This window comes from Diadema antillarum, unplaced genomic scaffold, assembly GCF_040938485.1.
Source record: "Diadema antillarum isolate AM-2024a unplaced genomic scaffold, OU_Dant_1.0 scf00000024, whole genome shotgun sequence".
Lineage (NCBI taxonomy): Eukaryota > Metazoa > Echinodermata > Echinoidea > Diadematoida > Diadematidae > Diadema > Diadema antillarum.
In genome coordinates this window covers 133,641-157,489 of record NW_027270913.1, presented here as the reverse complement: position 1 = coordinate 157,489, position 23,849 = coordinate 133,641, and the positions used below count along the sequence as shown (strand labels likewise).

At 40.8% G+C, this 23,849-nt stretch overlaps 1 protein-coding gene across 1 annotated transcript in view; it reads left to right on the top strand.

Moving 5' to 3' along the window:
* The window catches only part of LOC139733239 (procollagen galactosyltransferase 2-like), a 50,653-nt gene that overhangs the window by 15,289 nt on the left and 11,515 nt on the right, over positions 1–23,849 (top strand). Inside the window, exon 4 of the mRNA XM_071644082.1 lies at positions 2,872–3,073. Within this exon, the coding sequence (XP_071500183.1) occupies positions 2,872–3,073 (202 nt within the window). The remainder of the gene's footprint in view (positions 1–2,871; positions 3,074–23,849) is intronic.

Here is a 23,849-nt window from a genome sequence, read left to right as displayed (position 1 = left end):
TTGTTCAATAATAATCTACACTAAAATATACTGCTACCTTAAACAAGCCGGACTGTTTCACGTCGATAAAACGCGCAAAAACATGCATCAAATTGCAGCATTTGCAATATCAAAATGTAAAAAGTTCTTATCGTGGGAGGGGGACACCCCCCTCCCACACATTCCCCTCCCCCTTCGCTCACTCCGCTCGCTCGGGTTCAGTCGCGTTCATGATATTCAGTGAAAAGAATTAATACAAGAAGTGTGTTTAAGTTATACAATTTAATAGGCAAATTGTTCAATAATAATCTACACTAAAATATACTGCTACCTTAAACAAGTGGGACTGTTTCACGTCGATAAAACGCGCAAAAACATGCATCAAATTGCACCATTCCAAAATCACACCCCCCTCCCACACCCTCCCCTACCCCCTCGCTCGCTCCGCTTGCTCGGGTTCAGTCGCGTTCATGATATTCAGTGAAAAGAATTAATACAAGAAGTGTGTTTAAATTATACAATTTAATAGGCAAATTGTTCAATAATAATCTACACCAAAATATACTGCTACCTTAAAGTGGGACTGTTTCACGTCGATAAAACGCGCAAAAACATGCATCAAATTGCACCATTCCAAAATCAAAATGCAAAAAGTTCTTACCGTGGGAGGGGGGAAACCCCCCTCCCACACCCTCCCCTACCCCTTGCTCGCTCCGCTCGCTAGGGTTCAGTCGCGTTCATGATATTCAATGAAAAGAATTAATACAAGAAGTGTATTTAAATTTTACCATTTTATAGGCAAATTGTTCAATAATAATCTACACTAAAATTTACTACTATACACCTTAAACAAGTGGGACTGTTTCACGTCGATAAAACGCGCAAAAACATGCATCAAATTGCACCATTTGCAACATCAAAATGCAAAAAGTTCTTACCGTGGGAGGGGGGACACCCCCCTCCCACACCCTCCCCTACCCCCTCGCTCGCTCCGCTCACTCGGGTTCAGTCGCGTTCATGATATTCAGTGAAAAGAATTAATACAAGAAGTGTATCTAAATTATACCCTTTTATAGGCAAATTGTTCAATAATAATCAACATCAAAATAAACTGCTACCATAAACAAGTGGGACTGTTTCACGTCGATAAAACGCGCAAAAACATGCATCAAATTGCACCATTTACAACATCAAAATGCAAAAAGTTCTTACCGTGGGAGGGGGGAACACCCCCTCCCCCCTCCCCCCCCCCCCCCTCGCTCGCTCCGATCGCTCGGGTTCAGTCGTGTTCATGATATTCAGTGAAAAGAATTAATACAAGAAGTGTATCTAAATTATACCCTTTTATAGGCAAATTGTTCAATAATAATCTACATCAAAATAAACTACTACCATAAACAAGTGGGACTGTTTCACGTCGATAAAACGCACAAAAACATGCATCAAACTGCACCATTTACAACATCAAAATGCAAAAAGTTCTTACCGTGGGAGGGGGGAAACCCCCCTCCCACACCCTCCCCCCCTCGCTCGCTCCGCTCCCTCGCAGACTTACCGCCCCCCCCTAAGATGAAATCCTGGCTACGCCGTTGGGGGGGTGTTTTCGTCAGAGCACCAGAGGTGTGATATGCATGTAATTCAAGAAAGGTACCATTTAGTATAAAAAAACAACATTCATGTAAACATTGACTGTTGTATAACTGAAAGTTCCCCTGGAAACAGAAACTTGAAGGTCAAAATGTCAAGGATTCTATAAAGGAGTTGCCGATAGTGTTATCTGGCACAAGACTGTTTGAAATGTTGTCTTCAGAGAGTGATTTGTGAGGCCTGTGCCCTCTTCATTGTTAATCTAACTCCAATCTATTCCATTGGTTAACATCCTGTTCATCACACTGTATGAATGCCGAGTCACAGAGTCAGTAGAACAGAGTTTCTTTGATAGGAAATTGATTTGGGCCCTGTTGCATGCAGCATACATAGACCCTATTTGTGAGAATTCAAATATTATATGCAACTCAAACCTGTTGTTGTAACCAAGCAGAAACCAACATTGGGATGCTTTTCTGATGTTTATGTTAGATTTTAAATGTAACTTATTGTTCAAGATCCACTTCTGTGCTGAGATAGGTTAATGAAATGGGTACAGTATGTTGGGTTGGCTGTTGGCTGTAATATTATTGATTCTGAAATAATTCACCAATTACATTTTATTTCTACATAATGATAAAGGTTTGAGTGGGGATGTGCATCTGCTCCATCCTAAATGAAATTCAGTGGCCTACCACAAAATGGCTGAGGCAGCGCGATCCGATCTGTGACCTGAAAATACATGACTTCCGGATTCACCGCATTTAGCACGTCACCTTGCATCACCGCGTATTTTATCGCTCAGTAGAAACAGCTCAAGTGGTCGTAAAATACGAGGTGATGCAGGAGACAAAATTCACGGTGATGCGAGGTGATGTGAGGTGCTATCAGTAGAAACACACTCAAAGATAGCCTGGTGGTAGTGTCACAGCCCTGAAAGCAGTAAATGACAGGTTCAAATCCTACTGGTTCCTTTTTCTGACACTGTTTGTTAAAATGTAGATTAGCAGTTGCAATCTTACAAATATGATTGAACAAAGATTGATAGAAAAAATCAGCCAATGCTTGTATTAGTTGAATGGTTGCTTAAAGTGACTCATATTTTTACCTATCAATGTTTCACTGGCCAGGCTTTCTCTCTCCTTTTCCCTCCCCACCCCCCTGTCTCCCTCATTCTCTATTTAATTCTGCTCCTATTTCTTATCCTCTTTCTGCCTTTGAATCTAGATTAGAAAAGTCCATAATTGCAGTAAAAACAAAACAAAATACCGGTAGTACTGTTATGGTCATTTTTTTTTCTTCCAGGGCTATTACAAAAGGACCAAGGAGTATGTCAAGATCGTCAAGAGGAACGTGACTGGCTGTTTCCAGGTGCCCATGGTGCACTCCACCTACCTCATTGACCTGCGTCACAAGGCCACAGACGATCTGACCTACAAGCCACTGCCGGACTTCAAACTGGACTTGGACGATATGCTTACATTTGCACACTCTGCGAGGGCTGCAGGTGGGAGTTTTAATACCAAACATCATTTACTTGCTGCCTTGACTAGCCAGTGTTCTGTGCTGTGGATATTTTGTTCTCCCTGATGTCCTCTTATTCTCTCTGATAGTTGATATATGCTACAATATGCTACAGTCATGCAGCGGTGTGTTGCTGAATGGATGTCAAAGAAAGAAATTAGAAATTATGAATTTGAGAGGGTATGCATCGAGTAAATAAAGTCAATTGTGGAGCAAAAGGAAAGACAGAAACAAAAATAGTGTGTGATTTTGCGAAATTGATATGAATTTAGAAAACGGAAAAAAAAAAAAAGAAGTAGAAGGGACAGGAGAAGTGAGTGCTTATCCAGGAGAAAAAAAAGAACAATTTTGAAAAAATACAGAGCAAAGCGGCATTGAATGACTTGGCATCGTGACTTACCTAAGGGTTGCCTGTTTGATTTAATTAGGAAGACAGGCAGCATGTTACATAATGTGTGATACCAAAGTAAGTGTCACAGTAACAAATCAGTGCAGTGCGTCTTACAGCAACTAGCAGACAGTGTGGACATGGACTTTGCAAGGGCCTTTCCTGTATGTTTGCAAAATGAGCAGCCTGAACTTTTAACAGACAAAATGTTTAGTGTGACTAAATTTGTTTGCCTTTTGATGAGCTGTAGACCTATTCAGTTTGAAAACACTAACTTATACTGGCCATAGCTCAGGGGCTTCCAAAATGAGAAGAAAAGCTGATTCAATGAGTCTTGCAATGAGTTAGGAGTATTGCTATGTCAGTGCATTTAAATCAGCTATTGTTAGGCATACTGAAGCCCCAAGTTATTGATGAAATAGATATTAACATTTTAAAAAAAAAACAGCACCAAAACTGAGCAGATTTATTAAAGGATCAGCAGCCCAGCGTAAATGTTTCTAATATAGGTCATACAAAATAACAAATGTAACATATTTAAATTTAAACTTTGGGGCTTGGAGGGGGAGGGGGGAGGGGGAGGGTGAAGCAAAGCCTTGTAGACTAGCACATTTTAATAGAATGTAGGACCACATTGTATGAGGATTAGGGGCCATACTGACAATGTGCATACTGCAGATTTGACAATGGTAACAGAGTTTTGTTCCTGGGACAGTGTTGTTTCAGTGAGTGTAAACTTAAATACATGTCTACCCCAACTTTTAATGACATCTTCTGTCACCAAATAAAGATATACTCCATGTGTATGGTTGTCTCTCTGTCCATACGTATGTAGCTACACATGGACAAACCACCCACTATGTAAGGCTTAGTCTGCTATGATTATATAGGACTTGATATGCTTTTCCTGTATTTTGAAGTGAAGTAATGAATTATTAGTGCACATACTGTTTATATTGGGCACATTTCACTTGTCCCAAGGGGTACATACACCAGTGCACTGAACCTGTTCAGTGTATAATTATCATGGTCTATGCACCTGCAGAGACTCCAACCCCAAGCACCTTCTGATCGGGAGATTCTCCCGCCTGAAACCCCTATCAAACAGGAGACTCCAATTTGATGTGCGCTTCGTGCACATCAGGAGCGCAAAGCGCGAAGTTCCTTGCGGCCGGGATCCAGGGCCCGCTTATGGGCCCTGGAAGCTCGGTTCTAGATGCTCTCTCGTGCTATCTAAGGCTTATTTTTCAACAAACAATGATATTAAAGTAAGAAATCATTTCAAACGGGAGACACAGAGCCAGGGCAGGAGAAATGAAATCTCAAGCGGGAGAACGGGAGATTTTGCAAAAATGGGCTTTCGGCGGGAGATCTCCCATCGAAAACGGGAGAGTTGGAGTCTCTGCACCTGCTGTAGACTAGTTTCCTATCATGATGATCAAATTTGCATTGCTGTCTGATGTACATTGTACACCTTGTCGATGTTATAACAGGTGTTAGTATAAAAATGTGTTCCTGCATATAGCCATGTGGACATTTAATCATATCAGGGGATTTGTGTTTGCTTGTCTGCGGTCTAGTCTACCAAAAGGAAACAATTGCTGAAGTCCTACAAGGCCTTGACTATCATTTCCACTCACTCACTCTCATGCAGGAGATTCCCATGACAAATATAGCTCCTAAGAGATTGTATCTCAGACCATTGAAGCTACTATCTTTCTCAGAGATAATATTTTGTTGGGATGTTATTTTCGTCAATCTTCCCAGACAAAAAATATAACTAGAAAAAGAAAATCTCAAATTTGACAACATATCAAAATATTGCCATCCTGTTTTGTGAGTACTATTAGTAGGAGAGCAATGGATGTACACCGTACATGCAACACTACATGAGCAGACAGCAGCTGTACCAGATGACAAGCCTACTTGGTGCACATGCACACTCGCATGGTATATGCTGAGTGCATGCAAGCAGTATGATATTCAGAGACTCCAACCCCAAGCACCTTCTGATCTGGAGATTCCTCCACCTGAAACTCCTAGCAAACGGGAGACTCCAACTTGATGTGCACATTTGCAAAGCGCCCATCTCGAGCACAAAGCGCAAAGTTCCTTGCGGCCGGGTTCTAGATGCTCTCTTATGCTTATTTTTTCAACATACGATGACACTAAGTAAGAAATCATTTCAAGCGGGAGACACAGAGCCAGGGCAGGAGAAATTAAATCTCAAGCGGGAGAACAGGAGATTTTGCAAAAATGGGCTTTCGGCAGGAGATCTTCCATCAAAAGCGGGAGAGTTGGAGTCTCTGGATATTTGCATTCCTGATTGCAAATGCAACTACCCACTAAATTATCTTACAACTCTCTATTCGCGACATAATATGCTTGTGAAATATTAATTGGTAGAGGTATCAATAGTAAATGACTGCCATCCGTAGTCAGAATTAATCAAACTATAATTTGTCTGAAAATATGACAGCATTATGCATGCAGAAAATCACTCATGAACATTTCCTGTGCTGAAATATTTTTCTGTTTGTGTTATAAACAGATGGTATTATGCTTCATCTGCCAAACAATTATAACTACATGTAGCTTTATATTGCAACATCTGTACTCCTCAAATAGCTGATCTTACTGGTTGCATCATACTATCAGTAGTGTAAAAATGGCAACCAATATCAAATGCATGTCAAATGCATGGAAGGAGAGCATTAGTGACTGTCATGCCCTTCAATTTCTTAGCTAATATTCTAGAATATTCCTATTCTATTCTAGAATTACTCATAACATTATCATGATCTCTGAGTTGTCTGATGATGATATGAGCGCAACACAGAACACACATGAAAAAATAGTGCAATTTGGACAGTGAAATGTGATTTTAAGGTAAAATTGCTGTAATTCAGTTTTCAATGTTGAGTGCATTTTTTCTTTATATTTGACAAGCAGGTGTGATGTTGAATTGTGACCCATCCCTCTAAAGACCATTTATGAAAACAAAAACACTGATATGATATGCTTTCTTTTACCAGGCATGATTTTCCCGCTATTTTGTGCTTTTCCAAACTTTCTGTGGGTGTTTGTAAGCATCCTTCCTTCTTTGGATGGGAGAAATGACTTCCCGCATTGAGTGAGTGGTGACAGGTTTGAAACCTACCAGATTTAGACCCTCTGTCTGACACCAACCCATCCTGCCCACAAACCTTGACCCTGACTGATGTTAAGAATGTGTCTGCTTGAAGCAAAACAGCATCCTCAATGTCTCAGGCCTGGGAGGCAGTAGCCTTTTGTCAAGGCCCTCTCACTTTATGATGGCTATAACGTGCAAGCAAAGCGAGCCAAGCCAATTGTGACAGAGGGTGGGGCTTTTGAGATCTGCTTCACACATTATTAGTCATGGCACATGAACCCTACTCAGTCAGTCCGCAGCGCGAGCGAAAACGCACGTATTTATTCAAGTCATATGCACGGCTGAGCGGTGCTTGCATACGTAATGAGCAGATACATGGTCATGAATAAATCGTCTAGAACGAGTATTTCTTGTCAGTTTTCGACACTTTTAGTATCGACTGAATGAAAAAACATTAGCAAATATGCTCATGATCAAAATAAAACAGAAAAGAAGAATATAGAATATCAAAATCTCTCTCGAAGTTTGGTATTGTATTCAAAAATATTCCTTCACGTTTGACGCCAAAAAACTAACCTGAAATCTTTCATGCCCCTCTAAAATATGGTGAAGACTATGTCCGCTAAAGTATATAGTATCACAATAAGGGCACGTTTTCTCATCTTCATTTCAATACGGGTCAGGAACTAGCAAAATTCAGAGACATGTCTAGCGTCGAGTTTAAAAAAGATTATCCTCGCGTTCGCACCGGAATTCCGGGTCTGTGATTGGTCGAAATCTGTCGCAAGACGCGGCGTGTCGCATTGCGTAGTATCCATTGGCTGCTGACTCAATGCTGTGAGTTCAAAAACTATGTATCAGATAAAAGTGTCATTGATATGAGTAATAGCTGAATAGTGTACAATTGAGTTGGAGGTAATTTGAAAATGAAAGCCTATAGGCCTATTAGTTTCATGAAATCCATTATTTTTTTAAATGTTAGGTTCCAGATTGTGATCGAATTTTCACTCTCTATACAAAACTTGAACTTTACACAGAAACCAATGATGTGTATGTGAGTGTGCACTTACAATGACCCTGAACAATGGACCTGACTACCACCTGTCCCGAGCTCTGCTGCAAGGCACATGAATGCTTTATCAATTATTCATGTGGATTGCCCTGAGCACTGCTAGTCTGAAATCTTGACACAAGGTGAAATGCATGCACATGAAAAAAGTAAGCACATGTTTCCATGTGCTTGCACACACCACATTTCAGAATGAACAAAGACTAGCTGCGATAGTGGAATTCCTCATGAAGCATTCCAATCCTGGTCATTGTCCACGACCATTGTCTGGGTATCAACAACACACTCCACGAGTGTTCATTCACTACCCCACTTCCGGTAAGAAAACATAATTTGCCTTGTTTTCAACAGGAAAATTCACAACCTTAAAAATGGCGCCCCTCTTCGTTTTTAATTGATCATACCCGCTCAAGTTTCACGATTGTGAAATCGAAGAAATTACGGAGATCTGTTTTCAATACCAGTCAGGAACTAGCAAAACATCAAACTATGATCTAAAGGCTTCTTGAACACTGAAAAAATAATCGTTTACTTTGATGCTAAAATGGACTACTATATTGAGATAAAAAATAGGGAAATTAGGTATCAAATTAATGAGCATAATCAGCTCTATAACTTACCCTACCATCCTGGGTCAAACAATGCACTGCAAAAGCAATGAAAGCTGTTGTTGCGACTGTCACAAATGTACACACTAGTAGTTATGTACATATGTATGATGTACTGTATGCATCCAGGCTGTTTTAATGTGTATGTACACAGGCTGACCAGATCAGTGGAGAATTTTCTAGGTGGTATATAATGTAGCTATACAGTACATGCATGTAACAGGAAATACATTATAGCTCACTCAATCTAGAATGATTTCACCCATTCCAGAATGTTCTGGGAAGTGCTTACATGTTTGGCTGAGTGAGGCACTGTCCCTGTAGCCCAATGTGATTGGTAGTTATTCTTGGTAATGATGTTTTGTACATAGTTAGGCAGTGAGTCATCCAGGTTTCCTGGAACTTGGACTGGCTAGTAGGTTGGAGAGAGTTATAGAATGTGCTAGAAGGGGGTGAATGGATAGTATATAAGCCAGAGAAATTCTGCAGTAGGCAGAGTACCCAACACCTCTGCTCTGAGAGTTACGTCACTTCTGGCTCTGAAGCGACTTGTTATAGTCAGTCCTGTGTTACCTGCTGACCTGTTATGTTTGTGGAGATACTTGGCCTGGGAGACATTTTGCCTGCAGAGAATTAATGTGCCTTCATTGGACTCCATATTTTAATGTCAACGGACATTGCTACGGCAAAGCTGTGACGGGCTGGATTCCTAGCTGGACAATATAAAGTGAATCATCATTCAACGCATCGACTGGACGTGGTCGTTGGATTCTGCACATTTCGCTGGGAACATTATACGGTGGATCTATTGTGGACATATACCCTGGATTTATAACGCGGACTATTGTAACCTGTGCCTCTGGATTTACGTCGAAGGAATCATTCATCGGTGCATCACGGATCATTCATTTGTGCATTAAGCATCGTATTTGGACACTACCAGGAAACTGTAGGGATTTCGTGATTTAGTGAGTAAGTGATTCCATTACTGACTTATATTTGTTTCTAGTGATCATTATTGTACTGATGTGAAAACCGATTACGAGTCTGTACCCACAATATCACTGTTAATAAACCGCCTGAACATCAGTTGATTGTTTCTTTTGTGCGATCATTCTCGGAGTGATTTTGGTCGTAACAAAATTGGGGGCTTGTGTCCGAGAATTGAATTTAAAGCCAAAACTTAGAATTTGGAACGTTCCGGAATCCAGAATATTAGTACAGACAAAATACCGGTTGAGTTGATTGTTCAATTGTATATTGTGTGTAATACATTGTGACAATGTCAATCAGTACAATGGATGTTCAGGCATTTGTTCAGAGGACAGATTTATCCCTCAAAGATTTGCAAAGGTTACGCAAATGTGATTTGACCGCTGTTGCACAGCATTTGAATGTAGATGTTCCACAAGGTGCAAGAAAGGCAGAGATTCTTGACTTAGTAGCTGGTCACATGGAGCTCAAAGAAGAAATTGACACTCCAGATCAAGCTCAAATTTCTGATCAAACACGGCTTGAACTTGCTAGATTGGAAATGGAGAAAGAGAAGATGAGATTAGAAATGAAGGAAAGAATAGAAATGAAGAGAATTGAAAAGGAAATGGAGCAACAACTGAAATTGCGTGAGATGGAATTGACTCATGCACAGACTGTTGGAAATCATGAAAGGGCTCCCTCTGAATTTGATTTGGCCAAGAACATTCGATTGGTGCCAAAGTTTGAAGAAAACAGAGTCGATGCATATTTTGTGTCATTTGAGAAGGTGGCTGACAGCTTGAACTGGCCACAGGAATTTTGGCCCATGCTCCTTCAAAGTGTGTTTGTCGGCAAAGCAGCCGATGTGTACTCATCTCTCTCAAAAGAGCAATCACGTGACTATGCTACAGTCAAGAAGGCAGTGTTGAATGCATATGAGTTGGTGCCAGAGGCGTACAGACACAAGTTCAGAAATTCGTACCGCAAACCAGGCCAGACACATGTTGAGTTTGCTCGTGAAAAAGAAATGACGTTTGATAGGTGGTACAGATCCCTGAAAGTGGATCAGGACTTTGATAACCTACGTGAGGTTGTTCTCTTGGAAGAATTCAAAAAGAGTGTTGCTTTCAGTGTGAGGTCACATTTGGATGATCACAAAGTGACAAGTTTCCATAAAGCAGCCTTGATGGCTGATGAGTATGAGCTGACCCACAGAAATGACAACAGACCACCTTTCAGGAATTTCTCTGGAAATAAGAGAGACAAAATTCAGTCGAGCAGTCCAAAGAATGTTGGTTCTGAAAAAGGCACGAGTTCTGAAACTTCATCAGCACCAAAGCCTCAATCTGACAAAGGGTCCAGTACAAGTGCAAATGTCATCAAATGTTTTCACTGTAACAAGACAGGGCATGTAAAGTCACAGTGTTGGAAGTTGCAAAACAAAACAAAGAAGGACTTGGGATTTGTCATGTCAAAAAGTGTCCTACCCGAAAACAGTGTCCCGTTCAGTGAAACACAGGCCATTGAAAGTCAATCTCCCAAATTCAAAGCTAGGGTGAAGCAGGTGGATGAGAGCTATCGTAGCTTTTTGTTTGATGGTGAGGTGACCCCATGTACCTCTGGTGAGGCAGGTAAGCCAGTGGTCATCCTGCGGGATACGGGGGCCTCTCAGTCGTTGATGGTGGATGGTGGTATGACTTTTCCACCAGATAGTGCAGTGAATGCAAAAGTCTTGATTCAGACTGTTGATGGCAGTTATATGTCAGTGCCACTGTATAGAGTGGATTTGAAGTGTGACCTAGTTTCTGGTCCTGTTACTGTTGGAGTTGTTCCTGAGTTGCCCATGGTAGGCATTGACTTTTTGTTGGGGAATGACTTGGCTGGAGACAAGGTGGTTGCGTCTCCAGTTGTTTCGGATAAACCAGTGGTGGTTGCTGAAACTGAGCAGTTGCAGGAGGAGTTTCCTGGGATATTCCCAGATTGTGTTGTGACTAGGTCTCAGGCTCGTAGAGCTGTTCAAGATGATGCGGATTCTGTTGATGTGGAGGAGAATTCCGGTGTTTGGTTGGCAGAAACCTTTTTCAAGGATTTGAATGATGGGGTTGCTGTATTAGGCTCCGAGGCTAACAGCGATGGGCTGTTTAGCAAGTCTTCCTTGGTTGAAGCACAGCAGGCAGACTCTGAGTTGAAAGGCTTGTCTCAGACGGCATGTTCTGAGGCTGAGGCTGAAAAGGTCCCTGAGTGCTATTATGTCAAAGATGGCATTTTGATGAGGAAGTGGAGACCTCCCCATAGGCCAGCTGATGAGGATTGGACGGTGGTCCGTCAAGTTGTTGTCCCTCCTAGTTACCGCGGTGAGATCTTGAGGATTGCTCACGAGTTACCTGTTGGCGGCCATTTAGGCGTCAGAAAGACAAAGGATCGGATCATGAGGCATTTCTATTGGCCAGGGCTGAATGTGGATGTGGCTGAGTTTTGCAAGACTTGTCACACATGTCAGGTGGCTGGTAAACCACAGCATTCGGTGAAGCCGGCGCCATTGATTCCGATACCTGCGTTTGAAGAACCATTCAGTCGGGTTCTAGTTGACTGTGTTGGACCTTTGCCTAGGACTAGGTCAGGTCACAAGTACCTCTTGACAATCATGGATATGTCTACACGGTTTCCAGAGGCTATCCCATTGAGAAATATCACTGCTAAGACTGTGGTAGATGCTCTAGTGTAGTTTTTCACTAGGTATGGGTTGCCCAAGGAAGTGCAGTCTGACCAAGGGTCAAATTTCATGTCAGGCATATTTCAAGAGGTGATGTATCGTTTGGGTGTGAAGCAGCTGAAGTCGTCAGCTTATCATCCCCAGTCCCAAGGTGCATTGGAGCGCTACCACCAGACCCTAAAGACAATGATTAGGGCATTTTGTGAGGAGTATCCCGAGGATTGGGATAAGGGCATCCCTTTCCTGCTGTTTGCAACGAGGGACTCCCCAAATGAGTCGACGGGTTTCAGCCCATTTGAGTTGGTGTACGGTCATGAAGTTAGGGGCCCACTGAAGCTCATCAAAGAGAAATTCATGACTGAGGATGATGAGGTCCACCTACTTGACTACGTGTCAAAGTTTCGTGAAAGGCTTTCAAAGGCTTGTGAGGTAGCTAGGGATCACTTGAAAGTGTCACAAGATTCTATGAAGAGAAAGGCAGATAAAAATGCCAAAGCCCGAATTTTCAAACCAGGTGACAAAGTTCTTGTACTGCTGCCCATACAAGGTGAACCACTGAAAGCCAAGTTCAGTGGCCCATACAGTGTCAAAAAGAAACTCAATGATGTGAACTATGTGATCAGTACGCCAGATAGACGAAAAGATCAGAGGGTGTGTCACATAAACATGCTGAAAGAGTACTACGAGAGAAAGGCTAGTCAGCCGGTAGGTGTAGCTCAGGTGGTAGTAGAAGAAGTAGATGAAGAGGGAGAAGCTCAAGATGAGAATGGAAGTGAGCCCTCTAGTGCCAGGTTGTCTAACTCAGAGATGTTAGGGAAAGTAGATGAGGCACTGAACTACCTACCTGAAAATCAGAGGAAAGATGTGACTAGTCTGTTACACGAGTACGAAGAATTGTGTAAGGACAAGCCAGGCTGCACCCCTCTGGCTGTACATGATGTCGATGTAGGAGATGCTGACCCTATCAAGCAAAACCCTTACAGACTAAACCCAAGCAAACTGCAAAAAGTAAGGGAAGAGGTTCAATACATGCTAGACAATGACATAATAGAACCTAGTAAAAGCAGTTGGAGCTCCCCAATCGTCATGGTGCCCAAACCGGATGGGTCTCAAAGATTTTGTATTGATTACCGCAAGGTAAACGCCGTGACGAAAACAGATTCTTTCCCCATTCCTAGACTAGAAGACTGCATTGACAGGGTCGGAAATTCTGCATATGTCAGTAAAATAGACCTTCTAAAGGGATACTGGCAAGTGCCCTTGACCGACAAAGCCAGAGAGATTTCTGCCTTTGCTACACCAGATGGCTTGTTCCAATGCAAAGTAATGCCATTCGGCATGAAAAATGCTCCAGCCACCTTCCAACGGCTGACAAACCAAATCATTGCCGGACTTGACAACTGTGTAATATACATTGATGACATCCTAGTGTACAGTGACACGTGGGAGGAGCACATTACACACTTGCAGCAACTTTTTGATCGACTCAAGGAGGCCGGATTGGTGATTAATCTGGCAAAGAGTGAATTTGCAAAGGCCAAAGTGGTGTATCTCGGGCATGATGTCGGTCAGGGACAAGTATTGCCAAGAGAAGCAAAGGTAGAGGCTATACTAGGCTTTCCCATCCCCCAATCCAAGAAGGAGTTGCTCAGATTTCTGGGCATGGCTGGTTTCTACAGGAAATTTGTACCGAATTTCAGCACTGTAGTCACCCCCCTAACAAACCTGCTGAAGGGCAGGGCAAAGTACACCTGGACTGATGAGTGTCAAAGAGCCTTCGAGAAACTAAAGGCAGTCCTTGCTAATGAGCCTGTTTTGGCAGCTCCTGACTTCGCAAAGCCATTCAAGGTGGCAATAGATGCTAGCGATGTAGGAGTGGGAGCAGTTTTGCTCCAAGAAGATGAAGAAGGCACTGAACGACCAGTTAGCTACTTCTCCAAAAAATTGAACACATACCAGAAGAAGTACTCCACAATTGAGAAGGAGGCTCTCAGTCTCATCCTTGCCCTCCAGCAATACGAAGTGTACTTGACAAATAGCAAAGGGGAGATCACGGTCTATACTGACCACAACCCCTTGGTCTTTTTAGACCGGTTCAAAATGAAGAACAACAGGTTGTTCAGATGGAGCATGATGACGCAGCCATATGTACTCAAAATCAAACATGTGGCAGGCAAAAACAATGTAATTGCCGACGCTCTGTCAAGAGTGTAACATGAAGAGAGTATCAAAGGTGAACGGTTTTCACCGCATATCATTTCCAGTGTATGTGTTTAGCATATTCATTAATGTGTGCAAAATAGTTTGATATGATTGTATAAGCTCCAAGAATCCAAGCAATATCATTGTAAATGGTATCCATGAAAAGAGAACATGGAATTAATGCAGCTATTCAAAAGGCATGTGATAGTATGTGATTATTGTTGCTTGACTTGGACTTTACCTCACATTCATTGTAAATAATAATGAGAAATTGTGAAGGTAAAAGAAACCCTTGCTACGGCAAGGCTTTCTTTTTCCCATGGGGGATGGTGTCACAAATGTACACACTAGTAGTTATGTACATATGTATGATGTACTGTATGCATCCAGGCTGTTTTAATGTGTATGTACACAGGCTGACCAGATCAGTGGAGAATTTTCTAGGTGGTATATAATGTAGCTATACAGTACATGCATGTAACAGGAAATACATTATAGCTCACTCAATCTAGAATGATTTCACCCATTCCAGAATGTTCTGGGAAGTGCTTACATGTTTGGCTGAGTGAGGCACTGTCCCTGTAGCCCAATGTGATTGGTAGTTATTCTTGGTAATGATGTTTTGTACATAGTTAGGCAGTGAGTCATCCAGGTTTCCTGGAACTTGGACTGGCTAGTAGGTTGGAGAGAGTTATAGAATGTGCTAGAAGGGGGTGAATGGATAGTATATAAGCCAGAGAAATTCTGCAGTAGGCAGAGTACCCAACACCTCTGCTCTGAGAGTTACGTCACTTCTGGCTCTGAAGCGACTTGTTATAGTCAGTCCTGTGTTACCTGCTGACCTGTTATGTTTGTGGAGATACTTGGCCTGGGAGACATTTTGCCTGCAGAGAATTAATGTGCCTTCATTGGACTCCATATTTTAATGTCAACGGACATTGCTACGGCAAAGCTGTGACGGGCTGGATTCCTAGCTGGACAATATAAAGTGAATCATCATTCAACGCATCGACTGGACGTGGTCGTTGGATTCTGCACATTTCGCTGGGAACATTATACGGTGGATCTATTGTGGACATATACCCTGGATTTATAACGCGGACTATTGTAACCTGTGCCTCTGGATTTACGTCGAAGGAATCATTCATCGGTGCATCACGGATCATTCATTTGTGCATTAAGCATCGTATTTGGACACTACCAGGAAACTGTAGGGATTTCGTGATTTAGTGAGTAAGTGATTCCATTACTGACTTATATTTGTTTCTAGTGATCATTATTGTACTGATGTGAAAACCGATTACGAGTCTGTACCCACAATATCACTGTTAATGAACCGCCTGAACATCAGTTGATTGTTTCTTTTGTGCGATCATTCTCGGAGTGATTTTGGTCGTAACACGACCTCTGCAAAAACTCTCGCAAAGTATCGCGAAATCTCGTCAGTCTCTAGGGCACAAACTGCGCAAATGTGATTCTGAATAAAATTGTCGTTCGAGCCTCATTATCGCACGCGCTGCGGACTGACTGTACTGAATAGTCATATAAACAGGTTCCAGTCAACTAGTGGAATGGCACGCTCCCTATAGCCTCAGTCTTCGCATGCATCACTGACCACCAGCGGAGGTCTGTGGCATGCATTTGCCATCATAATTATGCAAATCGGGTTCAGGCAGACAGACACACAGATTAATCAATTTTTGCTCCTCAAATCGGGAAGCAATAGTCGGTAATTCAAAGGGCTAACATAAAAATGTGAATCAGATCTCAAAAGGCCCTCGCGCTGTCCAATTCAGCTGAGTTCCTCATGACCGTACAGCGAGAGAGCCTTGGAAAAAGGCTAGGGAGGCAGTGTTTCTATGCCACCATATCTCTTCCACCGTCTGTCTCTCTGGCAGTAGAAATCTGTCACGTCATATCCATGGAGAAGTTTCAGTTTGTGAAGTCAAAGCGTGCAATGATACGCAGGAAAAAAATATACAGTTGTATATATAAAAGAGGATTACACTGATATGTCTGTTTGCTGCTGTGATTACTGTACAGATGGTATTAAGTACTATAGGAGTTAAGATGTTTAATAGCAGGAATCATCCAGAAATATGTCAGACAAAAGTTGCACCAGGAAAATTGATTAGGGCATCACTTTCTAAAATCTAACTACAGCTGAGTATCCTCACTGATATACCATATAAATTTGAATCAATGTTGTAACTGGGCATTACGAGGCAATACAATGGATTAACTTCCTGGATTAACTGAAATGTTTGAATGAAGATTCATATGTTCACATGTATTCAATGTAACTATTTTGTGATATCCATAGCAATGTAGACACCAGAGAGAGAGAGAGAGAGAGGAGGGGGGGGGATGGGGCTGTATACCATTTCAATGTGATCAAAATGAAATTCCTCCAGAATCAAAGCAGAAATATCTGTATGCTAATTTCATCAGTGCTTTTAAGTTTTTGGCTGATAAGAAATTCCAGCTGCTGTTATATGATGGAAGACATGACTGAGGGAATATTCTGACCCTTGAAGGATTATCTCATGTTATTTCTAGTTTTATCGGATTTTCTGACATTAGTAAGCACATCATTAGTAAGATTACAACTACATCTGTGTGATCTGTATTAACTCTTAATGTGCCAGGCCCAAAACCCCTAACGTGCCAGAGGTTTTTACCTAAAGCTAGAATGTTTCGAAATTGGATCGACAATGAAATTTAAAACCGCCATATCTCTGAAACTATTGACTGTTTTGAATTGAGTTCTACACAACATATATCAAGAAATGTTTGTTCTTTCATGTCATGTAGTCAGTTTGCCATAATTTCTATCTGATCCTGAAGTATTGCAGAAGTAATTGATACATCAAAAAAATTATTAGAAATTTTTGTGTAGTATGGAAAAAAAGAGTCAGTCGCAGTTTTTCTTCAATAGAACGCTCCCTTGACTCTGTGAGAAAGTTTTAGAGCAACATCTCCTCTTTCAAATGATAACAAAATTGCCTTCTAGAATTGTATGATTCCAAAGATACTAGCAGTTTATTTTGTCTTAGCAATTTCTCTTTCTGCCTCAGTAATTCATTCCCAAATGTGACTTCTTTAGTCCCAGATCCTGTATTTGCAACTGAAGTAATGTCCCTGGCCCTGGAAGAGTGTCTTTTGTCCACTTGAGAAGGAAGAACCTACTAATCCTCCTTTTGTCTCAGCGGACAGGGGGCTGGCGTATTCTATTGAAATCGGCTGGCCTTTGTCCGCGCGTAATTCCTATGCTAGCATGGGGGACGATTAGTGACGTTTACCAAAACAAAAGGATGAAAGACTTGACCGCCGAACGAAAGCTGACCCTCTTTCAGGGACAAAATCAAAGCAGCTTCCCGCAGGACAGCATCCAAGTGGAACAATGCGAGTGGAACCGCATAGACAATACACGCAGATTCAATAGCATACACACGCGTGGTTTACCAATGAGACTTTTGGTCCATACACATCTTGCGGAGGGTGCGCTCACTGCGGATTTTCCCGACGTGAAAAAAATACATCTAGCTGAAAAATCATGTATTTACTCAAAAATTTCCAATGTAAACATGGTCATATTTTCAGTGGAAACGATGGTTATACTAATCAGCTACCAGTACATATCATTGGCAATTTCTTGGTGTAACACATTACGGTACCACAATAACTTAAATGATCAATGCTTTTCTCGCTCTTCTTAGTCGCCGATCGGCGACCATGGCACGTCAGGACTAAGGTCGCCGTTCGGCGACCATGGCACGTTAAGAGTTAAATGTTACTGTTCATCAATGCACAGTAGTGCAGTCAACTATGTTACTATAGGCAGAATGCATAGCTCATGCCATGACTGTAATCAAAAGCTTGCTCATTGTTTGCAGCACTAGCAAGTGTAAGAATATCCTTGTGAAAGCCAGTGCAAATGTAGCTGAACTCTAAAAGTTAACCCCATAATGTAGAGTTCATGAATGAGGCTAATGGCACAATGGACTGTGATGTGACCTTGCTGTGTGTTCCTGTCAGAATTGTCAGTGAAGAGGTACCGGTACTGTAGAGGTACATCAGTGCTATGGATGTTGCACATTTTCACACCATAGCAAGTGAATAGAGGCATTTGCTCCAGTTATCTATTCATCAGTGCTAGAAGGGCTGTAGACCTGTTTGGTTTTGGTGCTATCTGTTTCAACCATAACTGGGGCTCAAATTGATTGTGAACTGACCTAGCAATGCACCTGACTTTATATTGCATAACCTATTGAATCATCTTTTCTTCTTTTTTTGGAAGCCTTCCAATTCTGACTTACATAATTTTTCAGTGTTTTAAAAGTGAATTGGTCTATAAGGAAGTTGAGGCTCTTAAAGTTATTCTTACAAATCTTTATCATGAATGCTTTTAATGCTGGACCTGTATCCACTCATTTTGACTGCAACAAAATTTTGAGCATTGCCATTACTACCACCTGTATTGAGCATTCTAAAATCATCCCACAGTCTAAATGATTAAGACAGCAGCATAATGTATTTTTCATAATAATTTTTCATACTCTGGCGGGTAAGATGAGTTTCGTGTGTTTTAAATTCCAAAGAATTGAGACATCAACTACTGGGACATATGGCAAGCTAAAAAATTTGCATGCTTTTTATTTTCGTGCTAATTTCTGGTTGGACAAAATGCACAAAAATTTCAACACTGCAAAAACGTCCACGTTTTGCGGTACATAATGCATAAACAGTAGAGATATTGGAGAAATCTGTTGTGTTTTTTAAGTCAAATAAAAAAGAATAAGCTGTCAGAAATGAGATCACCCAGCATTCTAGAATGAGTTGGACACCTTACAATGTAGCAGTGTTTTGTTTTTGTTTTTGTTTTTGTGAGATGAGGCTTTTCATGCAGACTCCAAACATTCAGTTCAGTGTTCATTATTGGTAGAAGCCCTGGATATTATGTGAGAAATTGTCATGTTCCTAGCATGTAAGGTAGAGGCATCGCAGAGTCACACTTTAGCCCATATAATTATGTTCATAGTCACTGTACCGACAGCTCAGTACAGTGTAAGTAGTGAGCAGGAACTGGCAAAACTTGCACTGTGTATGCTAGGGAATGTTTAGCCAGTTAGAGAAAAGGACATCGAATAACCCAAAACACCTGTGGATTAAAACTTTCACTTCCTTTTGGGTACAAAGACTAATTAGCATACTGTAGTACTGTAAGTTCAAGAAAAGGTCACTGTGTTTTCCCCTCATATCAGTGGAACAGCAGATTTTGATATAAGCATGTGAAACAGTACAAAAAGTCCAGAGAATTAAATTAAGTATGCATGTTTATTGTAAATTGTGATATCATTTCTTTGCTCTTACTGTAGATGTCATTCATCTGTTGGTCTTGAATTTCTTGTAGTCTGTAGAGATTGCTGCCCTTTAATTTTTTTCTTGTTGTGTAAGTGGTGGTGGTGGTTTTGTTGGGGTCTTTTAAATATGCCAGCTTTTATTTGTGGAACTAGGGCTGACAGTGGGCTAGTATCTGTGCTGAAGACTTTAATCTTCCCAAGGCAAGTCTTATTTGCCATCTAAGCAGACCTCTAAACACCAATGACATATCTGTGATGATGAATGTAGCGAGTTTGATGTGTGCTCTGATCCAGATTTGCATGTCAGCAGCCGCTGAGGCTCCAATCACCAAACCAGCCCCCTGGTCCTCTATTATGACATCATCAAGGTTCTCAGAAGGAAAAGTGCATTGCTCTCTTTTCTAAAGTCACAGCAGTATAAAGCAGCAATATTTCTCTCTGCTGCCACATGATGATTCTTCCAGACACTAAAATTTGTTATGGCTGCAAGTTCTGGGATATGAGCTAGTCTTAGTTAAAGGGAAATTTCAGCTGAAAGTGAGAGTTGTTTTGTGGATGTTATCTATGGAAGCAAACAAAGCAAATAGGGTGACAAAAGTTTGAACAAAAGTAAACACAATACCAAGAATGCTAGAATGGGACGAGTGTCAGTTTAGCATGGCATCTATGAGACATTTGAATAATATCAAAGCACTTGTGTGACTGTGATTATAGGCCCTATAGGTATAGGCCTATATTTTTGTTTAACAAAAGTACTAAAATTGTTTCCTCCCCCCCCCCCCCCCCATTATCAAGAATGAATCAGACTCCTACCCAAAAAGTGTATCCTAACATGAAATCTGTGCTAAATATGTTCAATAAAATTTTGAAAGTCTGAAGAAAGAGAAAACTGGTAATGACTTGTCAATGAAACAGGCAGGGGTTACACAAGAGTCTCTTACTCACATGGTAATAACAGCTATTCAAAGTGATAGTCCTACATGGTTTAAGAAGACCAACCAAATGTTAAATGGTCATAACTTTTTCAATACAGGTCACCATGCTAAAATCTCTGTATTTGTTTCTATTCAACTATATACTATATTCTGTATAGATAGTTAACATTTTTCTGGTTTATGCACATATTTTGTGTGGTTATTTTTTTACACTTCTGTGACTGACTATTCCTTGCTCATTGGACCATCACCCCATCCCCACTGGAGAGGGAATGATCCAGAGCCCTGTTTTATCGAAAGATATAATCAATTATTAAATTTCCTTACACCATAGACTTACGATAGAAATCAATGCTCTGTAGTCTTGTTACAGAGTCCTTTCCATGACATTATTACCTTGGTATCCCAAGGGAAGAATGTACTCTTAGTGAGACTGGAATGCAGGCTAGTGATGGTAAGAGAGACAGGGAGAGAAAGAGAGAGAGTCTGAGTGAGTCATCACCTATCTCTGCAGAGGTCAAAGGTTAGGGCAAAGGGAGAGAGCACTTCCACATCATCATGTTTTGTAATTCCCCAATCACACTGTGGTATAAATCTGTCAACCTCCCTGTGTAAGTCAGTAAATACTCATATTTCTCATATCTTGTGTGATGTCTCTGCAATTTTAACAAGTCTAACTCTAAGCTCATTTTTGTGTGTTGATATGTGAATTTAATTATTGTGTTGGACTATGCAGCTATATGTTGCTGTTCATTCATGTGTGCATCCGTGTAAAGATAAGTTTGTGAATTTGTTGATTGATAACACACCTTTAAATTACGTGATTAGTTCTTTTTTTCCTTTATTCTTATTATTATATTTTGCTGTTTGGGCGACAAGACCTCATATCTAAAAAATATCAAATGTTCAGATGAGCGAAAAAACGTGGCAGCCAAAACACGCACTGTAAAAAATGGGATGGTCTTTCCTTTGACATGCTGAGGTAGCTTCATTTTTGGAGTATAAAGACAGAACTAAGATTTGGACAGGACTTCACTTGACTGATTATGTGGCAATTATCCCAAAATTTTCACCCAAATTTGAGATACAAGGTCTTGTCACCCCAGCGAGGATTGAATGTATTTGATTAGGCCTATATCATATCATTGTTCATACACAAATATCTGATGTCAGTTTCTTTCAGTCATGGAAAATGTTGCTGTTTATGTGAATATGATATTTAGAACACAATTAACATTCTTTATTCACTTAAAGCTTTTTCTGCATTTCTGCAGAGGAAAGATAAGTTTATGGGGAACAGTTAGGGAAGTCGAAGAAGATGAATGATTATACTTTTGTTCATTCATTCCCTAATAAAGTCTGGTGTACTAAAGGCAAGTTCATATACATAATTCAAGTATATTCACATAAAAGTGCAAAAAAAAAAAAACCTGTCAGAAGTTGTAGGGCATGAAAAAGGGTTGGTGACCTCTCCTCTGATAATACTATCACAGAAATAGGATGTCATCCCCTGTTGTTACATCATCATTGTATGCAAGAGAACAGTGCTTAGTTTGATAGTAATTGGTTTGAGATTGACAAAGTATAGTGCTTCTCAATACATTTTAACATGTATTGATGATGCAGCTATTGTGACTTTCAGTGAGGTGCATCCTAATTTACTTTACTGAATTTTGGTTTAAAGAGTAAAATTAGATAGTTCCTGTAAGAATATGTAATCAAAGCTCTAATATAGACACAGAATGTCATTGTCTACCCATGCTAACTTCATTTGATTGCAGACTATTAAACAACATTTGGATTAGTTTGACAGATAACATGATTATCACAGAAAGCAGTTTAGAAAAGACATATTGCCATGAAGACATTGAATAAGTGGAGAAAAGAGTACAAAATCAGCTACTCTGACTGGAAATAATTCTTAGTGCATCATCTTGTATCCTGAATCTAGGATTTTTAGTAGTAGGCTTACATCATAGGCTGCATTTATCATCTTTCTTAAGTTCGAAACATGTTTCAATACCCACTATCAAAGCTTGTTTGTAAAGGCTGTTAGGATCACGTATCTCAAGTTGTTGCATTTATCATCTCAATCCTAAGTTGAGATGGAGACCTTGTCACTGCACATATCTATTGCACAGTTTCACCCTAGGAGAGGAGATGTGTAGTTGCCAGTGGTTGTTGGCTTGGGCATGTCTGAGTTTCAAAATGACTTTGCATTTATCATTTCCAAAGAAACATGTTTCTGGCTCAAACATGCTTGCGATTTTTTTATTTTTTTTTTTTTTTTTGTTTCATAGAGGCATTTTTTAACCCATAATCAATATAGCTTTGTGTTTATCAGCTGCCCAGATCTCCTGAAAGTTGTCTGGACACCTTAATTCTGTGCCAGAAGTGAGTTAAGAGGGCAGTTTGAGTGCTCTGAGGACCATATGGCACACTGTCCATTGTCCTTGCTTTGTGATAGAGATTACCGATCCATTATTTGGATCAGTAAAGACACCAGACTTACAAAAAATTTAACTTTTCCACCTTTTAATTACTTTACAACATTTGGAAACAGAGTTTCCAAGAAATTGCAACTTTTCAATGTTCGAGTGACATTAAGACATTTCGAAGTAGGACTGCATCAACTTTGAAAACTACCAACAATTAAGCTGTGCAGGATCTATTAAAGTGAATGCATGCAGGTTTTCTTAGTCTCGTGCCTGTATCTAGAAAGTGGCTGAAGTTTGCAATAGCCGCCTTTAAGGCTTTCCATCTGTGCAGCACATTCCAGTCTCAGTGATTTGTTTAGCCTGGCTGGCTTCCTTCCCATACCAAGTCCCTCCCAGTGGTTGGCTGGCTGACCCAGCCAGTGGACAACCTTCAGGCCTCTACTCCTGGCAGCAGAAGCTATGACCTCATGCTGTCCTCACTGCCTGCATTGCCCTCATTAAAGGGTCAGCGACACCTAGGATGAACGTTTGTCTCCAAAAATTACATAAAATATGCAATCTAAACGATAGTATTTCACACATTGCACACAATAGATAATAATATAATATGGACTGGCCTTGAGGGGGATACGACATTTATTGCCCAAACTAGAAATGTATTGCCTGAGTCTTGACTCGGGCAATGAACGTCGTATCCCCTGAAAGTAGACAGTCCATAGATTATTACCAATATCTTCGAGCAGTAACTTAAATCAACACATTGTAAACTTCCCGATTTACGGTAACAAAATCACTTGGTGCCAGGTCGAACCCTATACCACTGTGCACAATTCAAGTACTCGGCGTGCTCACACAGTCGCAGCAATCGTCCCCCTTTTTTCATGCTAACGTATGGGAATTTGCCCTCTGTCCCGAAACTCAGGTATGCTGTGCGA